Source organism: Neopelma chrysocephalum, unplaced genomic scaffold, assembly GCF_003984885.1.
Source record: "Neopelma chrysocephalum unplaced genomic scaffold, ASM398488v2 Primary Assembly neopelma1_84, whole genome shotgun sequence".
NCBI classification, from domain to species: Eukaryota; Metazoa; Chordata; class Aves; order Passeriformes; family Pipridae; genus Neopelma; species Neopelma chrysocephalum.
In genome coordinates this window covers 260,832-277,744 of record NW_020897746.1, presented here as the reverse complement: position 1 = coordinate 277,744, position 16,913 = coordinate 260,832, and the positions used below count along the sequence as shown (strand labels likewise).

The 16,913-nt window shown below is 48.7% G+C and overlaps 1 protein-coding gene and 1 long non-coding RNA gene across 2 annotated transcripts in view; both read right to left on the bottom strand.

Annotated features, from left to right (window-relative positions):
• The window catches only part of MAP2K4 (mitogen-activated protein kinase kinase 4), a 47,055-nt gene that overhangs the window by 17,031 nt on the left and 13,111 nt on the right, over nucleotides 1-16,913 (bottom strand). The window contains exons 4-7 of the mRNA XM_027691506.1: nucleotides 14,447-14,566; nucleotides 4,525-4,644; nucleotides 3,216-3,267; nucleotides 2,684-2,811 (exon numbers count right to left, since the gene is read on the bottom strand). Coding sequence (XP_027547307.1) covers nucleotides 2,684-2,811; nucleotides 3,216-3,267; nucleotides 4,525-4,644; nucleotides 14,447-14,566 — 420 coding nt within the window. The remainder of the gene's footprint in view (nucleotides 1-2,683; nucleotides 2,812-3,215; nucleotides 3,268-4,524; nucleotides 4,645-14,446; nucleotides 14,567-16,913) is intronic.
• On the bottom strand, nucleotides 12,205-13,080 carry LOC113971517. The gene is made up of 2 exons (XR_003535582.1): nucleotides 13,027-13,080; nucleotides 12,205-12,374 (listed from the first exon to the last, which is right to left on the bottom strand). It is a non-coding gene; the product is annotated as an uncharacterized LOC113971517 (long non-coding RNA).

Sequence of the window (16,913 nt, the reverse complement as noted above, 5' to 3'; positions counted from 1 at the left end):
GGCTGGCCAGGAGCAACCTCACCCCAACCTCACCTGGAGCAAAACCCCAGTGCTGGCACCAGCATGGGGCAAATTTGGGTGAAGAGGGCTCAGAATGGCCCAGGGGTTGCCCCAGGGGCCAGGGTCTGCCTGGGGACTCAATCCTGCCTTTGTGTCAGAGAACATAAGGTACCAACAGGCCTTTGCTCACCGTAACAATCGCAGGGGAACTGAAAGCCAAAAACAAAAGAACCTCCCCAGCACTGCAGCTCCAAGGCCAAGATGCTGCTCACTGGGAACAGCTCCAACACTTTTGGTTCAAACCCATGGCACTTGTTTGGCAGCAGGACATGGCTCCTGCTGCCTCATCAGGCTGCTCACAGCCAGACTGGCCAAAATCCAGTGTTATTGTTACCAACACTCTTTGGGGACCAGCCCCAGTGAACAAGGTGTTACAGGTTCTTTCAGGGGGCAAGTGCTCATGCTGCAGGAATTACTGCAAGTGTTATGGGGTTGCAAAACAAGACACTCTCATCAGGAAGAAGCATCCAGCAGCCCTTAACAGAGCCTCCCTGGCTGAACACAGCTACTGCTCTTGGCCTACTTTACACTGAAAAAATTACTATTTTCCTTTTGAGAGAAGTGTGGTGGCTTGACTCCTTCCCAGGTATATCCAGCTTTGATCACAGCAATCCTACAGACATCAGCCTCTCCTGGCTTGGAGAAAGAGCTGGCAAATGTGCCTGCACACTGGGGACATCTCCCTGTTTCCCAGGCTTCCCAGTACATGGAAATGCTCATGTACTTGGAAAGGAGTCACTGAGGCCAGAGAGCAGCAGGGAAGAGGCCAGTCATCTCCCACACTGCTTGCCAGCTGCTGGCTGTCCCACAAACCCTGTGCCATGCCAAGGTCTGAAAAACACAAACTGAACTGGAACACTTTTGCTCATTTAAAAGTCCACTCAAGTCTGGAGCTGGTGATGGAGCTGCACAAAGAGCAGAGTGCACACGGACAGACAGACGGCAGAAAGGAAAACCAAGGGGCTATAGAAGCACTCACCCACCCATAGCCCAAGGGAAAGGAAGCAGACTGACACACCAGGAACTGTCATGGTGTAACTACACCAACTGCCTGAGCAGAGCCAACCACCTCCCCGTGGCTCTAAGAAAAGGGGGGAACATTAATTCCTGAAATTATCACCCACTGAACTCGGGAGGGGAAAAGGTGACAGCAATTTTTCAAGAGCTCTATCTGCAGATATGACACACACCTGAGAGTGAAGGGGCAAGGCAGGGACAGCCTGAACCCCACAAAGCCATGCTGTCCAAGTGCCTGCAGTGTGGGATGCAAAAGCAGCCTCGGGTCAGATAGTTCACACTGCTCTGGCTCCCACCCCTCCTGGCCACTCCTCTTTGCTGCTGCCCTCAGCATCCCACACCTCACCAACACACCAAACTGGGCAGCTCTGACCCAGCCTCTTCCCTGCAAGGAGCTCCACAGACTCCCCAAGAGTGTTGAGAGCAGAGACATGGTTCTGGCCCCTCTCCAGCCTCACAAGGTCTTTATTTAACAAACTGCCCTCTTTCACCACGTTTTGTGGGTCTGGTGCTTGCACAGACTTTGCTGTACTATGGCATCAGTCTCCAAGAACAGATCTCACCTGTACTATCCTGTTCAGCTCAATGAGTTTCTACCTCTGCTAGGAGGGCAGTGAGAGGAAAAGGTCAAATGCTCCGAAATCCAGACTCTGCACTTACACAGATCAGTCAGGGCAGACAGGTTTGCCTTGGACATCACAATCAGATAAAACCCATCTGAGAGCTGTGACCTGGGCCAGATGGGCACTGTACCTTAAAAGAGAGATATTTTCCTTTTTTCTCCTTGGTGGTAGATCAAGGGAGTTCGTAAGACAGTATTTTTCAGCATACAGAATACAGCATACATAAATAAGTAACAAAAGTTAAATACAGGCACTGAAATCAAAGTTACACAGACAGCAGCAGGCACACAGCTCCCTGCACAAGGTACCCTCAGCTCACATGAGAGCAGAGATGCATTTTCAAAGCAGCCTGAAGCACAGAAGAAGTGTTTAAAAGCCTCAGAGAGCTTCCAAATTCACCACCACAGCTTGTCTCCCTCAGAGGGGAGGGCAGCAAACAGGCAGGACAGACTCTCAGGAGCCACGACTCAGCCCCAGCAATTTCCACGGAGCTGCCCTACTCCTGCCGCTCTCCAGAATCACATTCCCCTGGAATTAAGTTCTGGCACACTTTGGAATTAAAGAGGTTTGCAATAATCACTATAATTCTGCTCTGCAATAACTCCTGTGACATAATCTTACCAGAATAAATGGATTTCTTGAAGACCAAGACAAACCTGCACTCCAACGGCACTGCTCCCCCCGAGTGCTGGGTTTTTTTTGGAGCTGCTGGAAGGCACAGAGCTCCTCTCCACTCCAGCACCACAGCCCTGGCAGCAGCAGAGGAACCCAGCAAAAAATGGGAATGCGGTCACTTTGCCACAGCCTGGACGCCCCTGCTGACACTGCCAGCAGCAGCGCCCCATCCAGAGCTCGGTTCTGTCTGGGAAAGGGGTAATCCCATGGGAAACAGGCTGATGACAGGCAGGGCCACACTGAGCCAGGCCACAGGAGGGGGGTGAGGTCCTGCAGATCCCACAGATACAGCAGCTGATCCCACTCACCGCCATGTACGGCCGGCACCCCGCATCCCGCGTTTTGGCAATGGAGTCCACGAGCTGTCCACTAATGCCAAAGTCACAGAGTTTAATATTCCCATTTCTGTCCAGAAGAATATTGGAAGGTTTGATGTCTGCAGGGGAAAGAAATTTAAAGCAGTAAGTCATGGCTGGAGGTTTCGATTTCAGGAGCAGCAGCTGCAGAGGGTCGAGGCCCGCACCCCGTGTGCTGGATGTGCTCGCTGGGGATCCTGAGCAGGAGCACGAGGAGATGGAGCATGAGGAGATGGAGGCACTCCCAGAGATGCCTCGTGCCTGGGGGCAGAGGCAGATGCCCATGCCCAACCACCCTGAAATCACACTTACACAGAAAAAGCAAAGGCTGAAGGGGCAACAGAACAGGCACTGGAGACACCTGTGCAAAAGCTGCACTCAGACTTGTGGCAGTGCATGTGCTACTCACACTTCGACTGAAGCAAAAGCCGTTTACAATTCTTGCAATTATTTTCATAGACAAGAAGAAAAGACGTGAACTCACCTCTGTGAATGATTTTCAAGTTTTCTTTTAAGTGGTTTAGTGCTTTCACAGTCTAGGAAAGAAAAACAGATGAAAAATTAGCAGATGCCCTAAGAGCCTTGGGATTATTAAATTTTTGGAGCTCCAAGAAGAGGAAAAAAACATTCAGTATGTTGAGATATCACTCCTGTAATATGCCATGTAATAAAAGCATTTTTCTCTGAACTTCTCCTGCAAAGAGATAGTGATATAAGAGAGGGGATGTGCTTAAGTGTACACACATCCCCCGTGACCTGGAAAGATCCCACTCTGGGAGAGGGGAGCAAGGGGTGAAGTCAAAACAATCTCTGATATTAATTATCCTGAGCAGTAACTTATTTTAAGCCCTATGCTGTATTTTTTTCAGTAGGTAACAACTGTTCCCATTCCTCGACTTTTTATTGGGCCAGGCCTTGAAAACATCAGCCAGGTTCTCCACTTGCTGAAGAGTCTCCTGTGCTTTTGGGAGTCTTTGCATGAGGCTGCCAGAGTCTTCTCTGGACTGGAGGGGCCCAGCATCCCCTGCAGAAACCCAGTGGACCTGACAGATTTTTACAGGCAGCAGCAGGACAGAGATTTCAGGATACCCTTCAAAACCACAGACCCAAACCACACATTTATTTTGCAGGGCCAGACCTTGCCCTTGTGTTCAGCCAACCAAGAGTTCATTTTGGCACAGCCAAGGGGAATTTTACAGGGATTCTTAAAGGAAGAAAGGGGGCTCTGTGTAGCAAGGCTGCACCCAGATACCCTGGATGGGATTCCTCTCCCTTCACACCTCAGCCCCCACACAGAGGCACCAATTTCTCCCCAGTGCCTCAAGTGTGAAGGTGGGAAACTCACTGAGACCAGAGCCTGGTGGGGTTCACCTGTCCTGGGTAAAAATGCCCAACTCCTTGTTCCCTGTACAAACAAGGAAAAGGGAGACAACTCATCTTTTTTAGGTACCTTCCTTGGGATGAGACAGCTTCCAACAATGCTTCCCCCTGTGCACACGAAGCAATCCCTGCACAGGGAGGGTGGTGTCTGTGCTGCTGGTGCTGACATTTAAGCAGACAGAGCAGGAAGCTGGTCCTGGGGTCTCTTTATGAACTCATTACTGACCCCAGAACCTGCTTTTCCACCATGCAGTATGCTGTGGAAAAGTCACAAGCACCCTCAAGGACCATTCACAGCATGGTGCAAAAAGCAGCAGCAGTTCTGCTGCACAAACCAACCAGATCTTCACATGGAGTGACAGATCTGAACTTTTCACATTAGCTTCAACAAAAAGGTTTAACAAAATACTCACAGCTAAAGTGATTTTGCCTAGGATTTCTTCTGGAATAACATCATCTAATACACTATATACATATTTGTAAAACTTATCAAACGAGGTAGACATGAGCTCCATACAGATCCAACAGTCACCCTGGAAAGAGAAAAGAATCTGTGTTACTGCTGAGACAAAAATGAGAAATACAAATCCAAATCCAGAGAGCATATGGAGATCCCTTGAATCCAATGAAACACATTGCATCTGTGCATTCCACAGGAAGGATGGAATTCAGCTTGATTAATTTTAGCAAAGAAAGACTTGCTCCATCCACAGCAGAGGCCCACCTCACACCTGACATTACAGTTTAGATGCCTAAACCTGACTGAATCTCGCACACTGTTTGGCTCTCCAGAAGGCTGCAGGCACAGGGAAACACCAGCAGGCACAGTAAGACTAAAACAAAATCCCTTCAGTTTATGGCTGTCCTGCAGAGGACAGAAGACATTTCACACAACATTCAGAGATACCGTCTAAGCAAGAGAAAATGAAAATAAACCTAAGCGTGGGGGGAGATCGTGGATTTGCATCTTACAGCTAAACAATTACAGTGCAGAAAATTGTAAAATATACCAGAATATGTGTTCAACCAAACCAAGCTGAACTGCCACAGGAGAATAACATGTTCTTTCATCAAACTCTCCTGAGATCTGTAAATTGAACTGCTCACAATGGATTTGCTGGGGATGACAAAGGGATTCCCACAGCACACTTTAGTGTGTGTCTGCCCTATGGTAGACAGAGAGAGAGTTTAGCCTTGCACTGATCTATTTCCATTTTTTGGAACATTTTAGCCCCATTGAGGAGGACAGGAGGCTTTCCATGAGCTATTTCTGTAGACTCTCATGCACTTGAGGCAACTCTTCATTGCAGAAATACTAAACCACTAGACCCAGACCTGCCCTCACCAGAAATGACATCCTCACACCTATCTCCTACAGACTGTACCACAGTGAGTGCCCAAACTGCATCAGCTATCAAAAGCTACGTGCAGAACAGTCTGGGTGTGTCATCCTGGCTGAACACCACCCCCAAGCCCTCTGTGAGGAGCAGCAGGTTTGTGCAGGCACTGCTGCCCAGGGCTGAGGGGCAGCCCCAGGCACGGGATAATGTTCTGCTTAGGACAAGCTGCACACTCCTGTGATACAAGAAGTAACAAATAGAGGAGAAATTCCCCAAGTTATTATCCTACAGAAGGCAGATTTTTCCTGACCAAAGCAAACACAAACGAACTCAACTCTACGTTAATACATGGAAATAAAATTAGGAAAAACCCCTAGGGTATGGGCATGCTGAAGGAATGGCAGGGGCCCCTGCTCCATCCTACACACCCAAACCACTTCTCCTCAATCTCTCCATCGCAGGAGTGTCAGGAGCAATTCTCCAATTAAATTTGTCTGGTGGAAAACCTTGTAGAGCTGTAGAGGTTTTAAGGCCAAAAAAGGCTTTTCTGCCACTTGGAATGACCTCCTGTGAAACACAAGCAAGGAACTGCATCTACCAAGTTGCCTCCAGCCCAAAGATCTGGGTTGGGGGAACAGAAGAGGCCAGCAAAGGTGTTGCCAAACACCATATGCTGGGATGGGCAGAGGCAGTGGTGCCTCTCAGCTTGGCCTTGGGCTGCTCACACATGAGCAAGGCTCTTCTCAGCTACACAAACAGCAAACTGCCAGGAAGCTCCACGTGCCACCAACATTGCAGGTGCTGCTGCTCCAGTGACAGCAAATCCCCCACTGTCTCCTGCCAAAGGAGGGATGTTGACTCCAAAGGAGGGATGCTGACTCCAAAGGACAGCCTCTCCCTTCTGAGAAGAGGGTATCTGCTTTCCTAGGAAGGGCTGAGCCACTGGTGGGCTGGCTGGAGAAGAAGACTGTGGGTATAGAGCCCTGGGCAGCTCCATTTTACACAGCTCTTTTGGCACCAGGCCTTTCAAATTAGCACAAGGCAGAGCAGGAGCTGATGTCACCCACCCAAGGGAAATGGCTGCTACAAGCCTGAGCCCAGAAAACACTCATTTCACCCAAAAGAAAGCAAAAGGGACTCATGGAATAGGTGCTGTGCCAGACATGGAAGCAGAGAGATCACAGTGAAAGAGGCAAGAGCAGTGCAGCAGGAAAAGGGCAGGACCAGCACTTCAGAACACCTGGAGAAAGGTGAACTCGGGCTGCTGGATACCAAAAGATCAGCTGGGGGTGAATTCGGCTAAGGAACCGTTCAAGTTAAACTGCAGAAGGGAAATGGGGCAACACATGTAGAAAATTTCTCTTTTCAGCACCAACAGCAAAGGCAAAGTGCAGCTGAGGCACTTCCATACGATGAAGAGTGGCTCAAAGCAGGCAACTGCAGAACTCCAGTGCTAGCGATGGGCACAAATCAAGACTGGAAGCCCAACAGAGCCTTACAAACCCTCTGCAGGGAGAGCAGACATGAACTGGCTCTACAGGCCACAGGATCATTCAAACACTGCTTCTGTTTTGACCAGCTTTATATAAAAAATGGGATAGGGCTGTATTCCTGGGTTATTGTACTGAGACTGTGGGGACTGGACTGGTTGTAGTGCCAGAACAACACTGACCACCTGCAGCCTCGTATCTGTGTTCAACTGCACCAATATTGTGAGTGGCTTCAGTTGCCCAGGTTACAACAGCTGGCGTTTGGACAGCAAAACAAACCAAGTGGAGCAGCAGGCAGCCTGAGCAGAGCCAGTATCGTAACAAAAGCTCCACGTGTACTCTGTGCATCTGTGGGGTTGGGATGGGTGTGGCACTGAAACCTCATATAAGTACAATAAATTGCTATGCAGTGTTGATTTTTAAGCATAAAAACCCCTGTATATGATCAAAAGCACCAAAGGAAAGATCTGGTTTACTTGTCTCCTAAGGCATGTGCCATACAGAAATCCTGGACGTGGGCATTTATTGATCTGGTAATATAAAAACCTACCTGACCAACATGAATTCATGTTAGCAAGATCAATGGAAAAAGATAACAGATCTTTTCCATTATGCAGCTCTGTTAAGGCTGGTGGCAAGATTCAAAACTCTACAGGTTAACTCTTCCTGGACTTGGAAAGTCTTACCTGTTGGCAAACTGGTGAATTTTTATGGGAAGAAAAAGGCAGGTTGGCAGGGATGGCAGAGAACTGGGCACCCAGCCCCCTTCCTGATCAAATACCAGGAAGTGATGATGTCCATGGGCAAGTCCTGCTCCATTGTGAACTGTGAGAACAAACCCATCCTAATCAACGTTTCTCTTTAATTTTTGCTCTTAGGTCAGGGTGATTTCCAATTATAAAATTACAGAAGAAGCATTTTCATTTTAATTTTCTCTTCCTGCTAGAGCTATTCTTCCAAAGAACGCATTTTAGCCCTTATCGGGTACGAAATCACCAGATGCTAATACAACTTGTAGCATTCCAAAAAGTGTCCAGGAAACACCCTGTGCATTTAATTCAAAATATCCCCACCCAGGACAGACACAAAAGCTGCTTCACCAGCAGTGGGGATGCTTCAGCGTCTCAGTGCAGAGCCCCAAGTTTCCAGCCAACACCAGAGATGTCACTGGAGTGGATCCAGGGGTCCAGGAGGACACTGAGTTGAACATGAGCCAACGATGTGTCCTTGCTGTGCAGAAGGATCACTGCACCCTGGGCTGCATCAGGCGAAGCATCACCAGCAGGTTGAGGGGGGAGATCCTTTCTCTTGATCTGGCACTGGTGAGGCCACACCTGGAGTGCTGTGACCAGTGCTGGGCTCCCCACTAAAGAGTCTCCAACAAAGGGCCACTAAGATGACTGAGTGAAAGGAGAATTTCTCCCATGAGGAGAGTTGACACTGTTCAGCCTGGAGAAGGTTTAGGGAAATCTCATCCATGTCTCAGGTCCTTACAGGACCTGAGGGGAAGTTGCACAGAGGATGGAGCCAGGCTCTGCTCAGTGGTGCCCAGCAATACTACCAGGCCACAACCTGCCCCACCCACCACTCTGTGATACAAACACTGAAGGTTTATGGCATCCACACACTGCAGGGAGCAGCCAACTCTTCATGCAAGCTCCACCTGCACTAGTGAGAGAAACAGAAGAACGTCACCACCACCAGACATCCTTCTGTGTCACACAGGACAATTTTCCTGTGGACCAGGGACTGGCCACAGGGACAGATGCATTGAGTAATGGCAACAGAGCCAAGGATGTCCACAGAAACAGGGTGTTGTGCATCAACAGCAAAGAGATCAAACTGAGCAAGGCTATGTCCACAATTCACAGCAGCACCAGCGCTGTGCTACCAACACACCAATCCCAACTCTTCTCTCCTGCCAGCAGAAGTTCCCCACAGGTTGATTTATGGATTCTCAGGCACTTTTGCAACTTGCAATGAATTTTTCATCAAATAATTTTATCAAGAATTGAACTTGTTGGTTTAAACTTGGCTCGGCTCCACTTGCACTCTGCAGGAGTCACTCCTGAGATTCCAAGTCAGACAAGGCTCCTTTTCTCTCCCCCTCTTAAGAAAAGCAACAGGAACAGGTACTTTGAAGAGCCACTAGTGTGGTCACAGTAACTACTCAAACATTGCCAGCCTTACAGGTACTGTCTCAAACCAGAGTAGCTGTAAAGCTTTTGAAAGACATGCAAGAAAAGAAGACTGTTTTTTTCCCTCAGACCTAAAAACCCTCTAAACAGCAACACTCGGAACCAAAGTCTCGGGGCTCCCAGCGCAGCATTACAGGCTCAGCACAAAGCTCATCTCTTCTCACTAGAAGAGACTCAAGTGAAATGTTTGTAGAACCCCCAGTAATGATCTTTTTTTCTTCCCCCACCAAGCAAGTGCAGGCTTGAGAGGAAACACACGGACACAAGCAGCCAGATCTTCTTCCCTGAGCATTGCTGCTGGCTGATGGGGATGCTCTGTGTGCACTGCCAGGAGTCCAGCATGGAAAAACCTCGTGGGACCAGTGTGAACCTCACAAAGTTCAACAAGGAAAAGTACAAGATCCTGCACATGGGTCAGGGCAGTTAGCAGTATAAATGATGAAGGGATTGAGAGCAGCCCTGAGGAGAAGGGCTGGGAGATACTGGTGGATGAAGAATTGGACATCAGCTGGTAACATGTATTTGCAGCCCAGAGCGCCAATGGTGTCCTGGGCACAGTGCACTGAAGCCCCCTGACTCCATGCAAAGGAGTCTTCTACTTTTTCAGCTTTGTTCCTGTTTGATTAAAAAGGCAACTTAATCTCATCTAGTGGGTGCCAATGAACTCAAGTGAAGTCCCATACTCGGCAATCAACTTGCAGTTTTTGCATTGTTACCTATTACATCACACACACAAACACAGAAAAACAGAACTGTCCCTTCTGACTGGAGAACAAGCAGCAAATGATACAGGTTCAGGTGCTGCCTGCCGAGGGACAAACAAGACCCAGAGAAGACTTTCCCTATCACAAACTATGAAACAAGCAGGACAAAATACAATTAGAGGGAGAAATATTTGTGAAGTATTTTCTGCCTTTCCAAATCACAGAGGTACTCACAAAGGCTGCCACAGGAACTTGTATTCACAGCTGTTTTCCTGACCCTGGAAAGTTGGCCCTGAGTCAGCAGTGCCCTGGCAGCCAGGGGGGCCAACCCTGTCCTGGGGGCATCAGGGAGGGGATTGTCCTGCTCTGCTCTGCCCTGGGGCGGCCTCACCTCAACATTGGGGCAGTTTGGGGGGACACAATGGAAGGAAGGGATTGAGCCATTAGAGAGTGTCCAAAGGAGGGAAGGAGGATGGGGAAGGGCCTTGATTTCAAGCCGTGGGAGGACATTGAGGGCACTTGGTGTGTTCAGCTGGAGGAGACTGAGGGGAGACCTCAGTGCAGTTCCACCTTCCTGGGCAGGGGCAGAGGAGGGGCAGGGACTGAGCTCTGCTCTGGGGGGACCAGGGACAGCAGCCAGGGAATGGCTGGAGCTGTGTCAGGGCAGGGTCAGGTTGGATCTCAGCCAAAGGTTCTTCCCCCAGAGGCTGGTTGGGCACTGCCCAGGCTCCCCAGGGCAGTGGGCACAGCCCCAAGGCTGCCAGAGCTCCAGGAGGGTTTGGCTGATCCTCTGGGGCACAGGGGGTGACTCTTGGGGATGGGCCTTTGCAGGGCCAGGAGTTGGACTCAGTGATCCTTGTGGGTCCCTTCCAGCCCAGCATATTCTGTGATTCTGAAACTGCAGGCTGGGACACTTGTCTGCCTACACAGTAAGGCCTTGCATAGTTTTGTCCAATTTGGCTTAGTATTCCCAAACTGTCAGGATTCAAGAGCTTAGTTCTGCCTCTCCATATGAACCACTCACTGTTGTGGAAGGGTCCATCCCAGCTGCTTCTCCTAGAACAGATCGAATCCTGCCAACCATCCAACTGCACGAGCTGCCTGCTCAGTGGGTAAGCTCCTCCAAATGGAAGTCCTTCATCTTCTAGGAGCAGGTAAAAGATTTGTCATCTGTAGCTCCATCCATACCCAGAGAATTTGAATCCTGGCTCAGAGCAGCTAATCCCAAAAGGATCTGCCTTTTGGAACTTATTTCCTTACTTTTCACCTTGATATGCTGGAACATTGTTTTACATGGTTTGCTGAGGACTTCTTGAGAAAGTGTCAGTCTTTTGCAATGTCTCCTGAGCTCCTACACTCCAGGGGATGGTGCAGCACTGACCTGGATCATTCGCAGTTATTTGAGACAGATCTGATAAGCAGAGTGGGGAAGGGGTGAGACAGATCCAAACATCCTGGCGAAATTCCTTTTTTCCCTTTCTGTGCTTCTCTGCTGTCCTACTTTCCAAACATTAAGATTCTAATTAATATTGGAATATTTAATTAACATGACAAGATAAAAAACCTTATCCAAGCTTACCAGCTCACCTGTGTACCTCTGAGGTACATGACTTGGAACATCACATGGGCAGGAAGGGATTGAGGAGAGGGGAAGGCTGCTTTCACCTCCAAAGCAAACACCACTTGTGCTGAAGGGGGGAAAAGGGGATTCCACTCCAGGAAGAGCAACCTCAGTGAAACCTCTCCCAGACAGAGCATGCAAGGAGTTGGCTGCAGGAGGACAGGATTTTTGGACAAGACAAAGAGTGCAGCCAGGCTGACATCTGGGTGTTGATAGAGGTACATTTTTATATTATTTATGTATTTACACTTACGTTCTGGGATGTGCCCAGAGCTGCAGGGAGGTGACAGGCTTGCAGAGTTTCTGAACATGCTGCTCATCAGCATCTGGCAAGACACTCTTGCCCACAGACCTTTCCTCACACCAGCTGACAGCCTTGTCATTGATATCTCAGCAAAGCTGGAAGTTTCCAGCCAAGCTGAGGCTCCACATTTGGCAGGAGTTTCTACTGTGTGAACATGGACAATGCACACTGGCCCCAAATGGCTCAGTGGTCAAACAGATGAGAAAAAGCAGAGCATGGGAAAAGGAAGGATTATCATCCTTATTTTAGGGACTGAGATTTAAAGCCAGAGGAGTGACCTGGCAAAATTACAGAGGCAGACTCTCTAGAAGTGGGAATTGAATATTCAGCCCCAGTTTTGGGCTTTAGCTACAACACTGGCCTTCCCTCTAACAGTTCCCCAGTAAAGTCCCACAAGACTCCACACAGGCTGCTATGCCTGATAACCCCCAAAGACTACCAGCAGCCATTGTGTCTTTATTTTCCTTCTTCCCTTGAGCACAGGTATTGGGTTTGTGCTGAAGTGGTGGAAAACAGGCAAGAGTTCCATGTCTATCCTCCTATACTGCTGCAGCTTCAACACTGGAGGAATTACAGGAGTAGGGATAATCCAAGCCCACAGGAGAGCTGCAGGAGGAAGGAGAAGAACAGTCAGGTTTGGACACTAATCTTCTCCAAAACTCCTGTTCTTGCAAAGGGACCAAACTGCTCAGCAATGATCAATAGCTCTTCTCCTACCTGGACTGAACAGACTTGGCTCAGCCTGATGTCTGACCTCCAACCACAGCATGACACTGGCCAGGCTGCATGGAAAAGACCAGCTTTCCAACTGCTTTTACTGGTCATTCAAAGCTCAAGAGCAATGGGAGCACTCAAAACAGCAGGATGAAAATTCAAAACCATTCAACAAAGAGGAGGAGCTGGAAGCCATTGCACAGCAAGAAAACTATGACATAACTGCCCTCATGGAGGCATGGTGGGATGACTGGCACAGCTGGAGTGCTGCAATGAATGGCTGCAAACTCTTCACAAGGGAGAGGCAGGGAAGGAGAGGCGCTGGGGTGGCCCCATGAGGAGCCTGGAGCAGAATGGTGGCCACGACAGGGTTGAGTGTGTGTGAGTGAGGAACAGGGGGAAGGCCAACAAAGCAGATTATCCTGGTGGAAGTCTGTCATAGATCACCCAACCAGGATGAAGAGACAGACATAATATTCCATAAGCAGCTGGGAGAAGTTTTGCAATTGCTGGTTCTTGCTCTCATTGGGGGACTTCAACTTACCAGATGTCCACTGGTACAACAACGCAGCAGAGAGGAGACAGTCCAGGAAGTTCCTGCAGTGTGTGGCAGAGAACTTCCCTGGTGAGGGAGCCAACCAGGGAGTGCCCCACTGGACCTGCTGTTTTGTGAGCAGCTTTGTCAGAGACGTTGAGGGGCTGGAGGGTGTTCAGGGAAGGGAACGGAGCTGGGAAGGGGCTGGAGCAGCAGGAGCAGCTGAGGGAGCTGGGGGGGCTCAGCCTGGAGAAAAGGAGGCTCAGTGGGGACCTTCTCGCTCTCTCCAGCTCCCTGACAGGAGAGTGGAGCCAGGTGGGGGTCGGGCTCTGCTCCCAGGGAATAAGTAACAGGATGAGAGGAAACAGCCTCAAGGTGTGCCACAGCAGGTCAGGTTGGATATCAGGGAAAATTTCTTCACCAAAAGCGTTATCGAGCATTGCAATGAGCTGCCCAGGGCAGTGGTAGAGTCACCATCTCTGGAGGCATTTAAAAGATATGTAGATGTAACACTTGAGGACATGGCAGTGTTAGGTTTACTGACTGGACTCAGTGATATTAGAGGTTTTATTCCGACCTAAACAATTCCACAATTCTAACTGAGGTGATGGACAGTCAAACAAGGGGTTGATAAACAAGGGAAGTGACTCTGAGGGAGAACCATGGATGCAAAATGTACATGTATTCAAGGGGAAACTGAACACTTTCATAGAAAAGAAATCCAGTAAGAGTCACTAAGCACACAGATGGCACATGTTGATCAAAGAGACACTCAGCTGCATATGACTGGAGGCTGAGGTGAAGTATCACACAAGCTTCTGCAAGCAAATCCTGTGGGCCACTGCCAGAGACAGAACACTCAACCAGGATTTTGGTCTGACCCAGCACATCTGCCCTTGTTTCCTTACATGTCTCTAGGTACAAAAGGCTTCGAGGCAGCTGTGTGTCCACTGGGAGTGTCTGACACAGCCTGGACATGTACAAACATCCGTCAGGGAACAGGGGCCGTGAGTACCATCACAGCAACCACAACACCAACAGGGGTGCAGGGCCTCCCCATGGTCCCATCTCACAGCCACCAACACAAACCACAGCTGTGTCCAAGTGCTGTGCCCCAGAGCCCAACCCAGCAGCACACACTGCATAGGGGAGCCACAGACCTGGAGTCATCCAGAGAGACAAAAAGCAGGAAAGGAGAGACTGGAATACATAGAGACACAAAACAACACGTGGGAACAGCATGTGTGTGCTCTGCAGCACCCAGACATCTGAGTCTCCTGGGTAAATACCCTCGAGTAAAAGTGGAGAGCCAAGACACCTAATACAAATCAACTTTCTCCTCCTTAGCACAGGTTGGAAACTGCAAAGAAAAAAAAAAAAGGTAAAACCCAAAGTGTGCTACAAACAAAGCAAGTTGGGGGGTGCCCACCTCTCTGAAGAGCGCGCCATAGAACTGAACAATGTACGGGCAGTCACTGCTTCGCATCACTACATCAAGGTCCATCAGTAGCTGCTTCTGTTCTTTTTCATCCACTGTCGACCGAATTCTCTGAAAGAGGAAGAGTGGCAGAGACTTTATCACTTACATGCCATTACTGTGTCCTCATCCCTGCTGATGGAGACACGTGCCAGGGACCCCAGCCCCAAGTGGAGCAGGCAATCCCCCAGGCATGCTCAAACACACTTCAGAGAATTAAGCTGTGTCCTCAAATAAGAAATATAAGTGAATAATGCTGTTTAATAGGACTATAAACCCCTCAGTCCTTGCATGAGCATCAACATTTTCAGATGAAATGTCAGAAGGAAATTAGAGCTGAGATTTCAGCAAAATACCACAGCCAGGCTTTCATTTCAAAACTAAGTCCCACACAGTTCTTAGCTACGTTGGATGGGCCTTGAAGGCTGGTTTGAAATTTAACCAAGGAACACTATGTTTAAAATTTCTAAGCACAGAAGCCAAAAAGGCTCCTTCCACAGCCTCCACCATGGCTGGCACAGGGAGAAGGGACTGTCATGTAACCCAAGGAACACACTGCTCTGGTAATGCTAATGGTGGGCAGCAGTCCTGGAAGCTCTTCTCATCAAACTAACAATTCTTTACTTAGTACTGGCCTAGGGAACATTAACACTATATAAAAGATACTTTATATATATACCCTGTGTATATATATATGTGTGTGTGTATACAAACACTATATATATACACTATCTATAAAGAGAAGTCTCATTTGGGCTTGAAAGAACAATGCACATTTGAAAATAGAAAACTGTACATGTTCAAACATGAATCTGGTTAAACGAAGGATGGAGAAGACCATTAACAGTTTTTCATGTGATTTTACAGATATATTTAACATCTTGCACTAATTAATGTATTCTCTGAATCATAGGTGAGGAAATCGTGATCCTGAAGCTGTGACTCATGTTGAAAGACCATTAAAAAAAAACCACTTGGCAACAAGTTTAAAGCAAGAGAAGTAGCCTGGACCCTCCTCGAGGACAAAAACTACGTGGCTATCCAAGAAAGAAAAATTATGCAAGGTCGTGGAAAAAATCTGCAAGATACCAGCACCCATTTCACTGACGCTATGGCCCCATGGGCCACTGCTGGTGGCATCAGGACCACACACAGCCAGCACAAGGCCAGGTGTATGAAGGTACTTTCAAGGTTGACCATTCATATAGAACCATATGTGAAACAGTGCATGATTATGTACTTTAGGACTATTTCGTGATGGTCCACACAAAATGAGGACAGTATCAACACTAATTTTCCTTACCTTTGCTGTTTCGTGATGTTTTGGTATTTTACCACTCATTTTTACCATTCTAGTAGTTCTAGTTTGGCCTAGACCAGTAATTGCTATGTTTGGATTGCCCTTTTCCCACCCCATTAATTCTAGAGTTCTTGGGGAAGCTGTCAGGATACCTGCCCAGCACACACAGTCCATCACATCCACACCCCACAGTGCCGTGTGTGGGTGGGACTCTGTGGTCACCAACAGAGCAAGAACAAGAGCAACGGGCCAGGAATGGAACTGAAAAGCTTCACCTTTAGGTCACTGGTTCAGGTGTGGTTCACACGAGTTCAGAGTCACTGAGGAAAGCCGGAGCAGTCTGACTGTGTCCTTGCCATGTGCCCTCAGCACACAAAGCTCTGGGACACCCCGCGCTCGGGAGGCTGAGCAGACTGAACGTCCCTGTCCAGGTGACAAACCAGCAGCACTGCGTGAAATGAAAATGCCACTGCTCTGACCTCCACAGAAGACGATGGATGCCAAAGCTGGTGTGGGGAGACCTATGAGGAATAGTTCAGCCTCTCACTGCGATATGGCCCACACTGCAAAGGTCACCTTTTTGATGAGGAACAACACCAAAAGGAGCTTTTCTCCATATTGTAACTCACACCCCCCTTCTGTGCTCACTCCATATCTGTCTCCAAAAAGCCTCTTTCCTGGTCATCTGGGAGTATCTCCAGCCCTGCTCTGCATTACCCCTGCACCTGCACAATCCTGTCACAGCCACCCCCACAGTGTCCTCCTCAAACACCACAACTTCCCCTGAAAGCATCTTCTCCCACCTCTGACATTCCTTCTCTGTTGTTACTTCTCCAGCTCTGGAAACCATGTGAAATATATGCTGGATGGTGGAGAAAATTTTAATGGCACTCCAGAACAACACTGAACCCAAACACTCTTCTTCCCAAACACAATCTCCCCAGGGAGGAAGGGCAGGCAGAGGACCCAGAGCACAGACAGTGGGTCAGCTATGTGGCAGAGCTCCAGGCAGACACGGGAGCCAATGGACACCTTCAGAAGCCAACATGAACACTCCAACAAATACTGCTTCACGGAGTGAAGGGAATGACATGTACAAGATTGGGAGGTCTCATACAA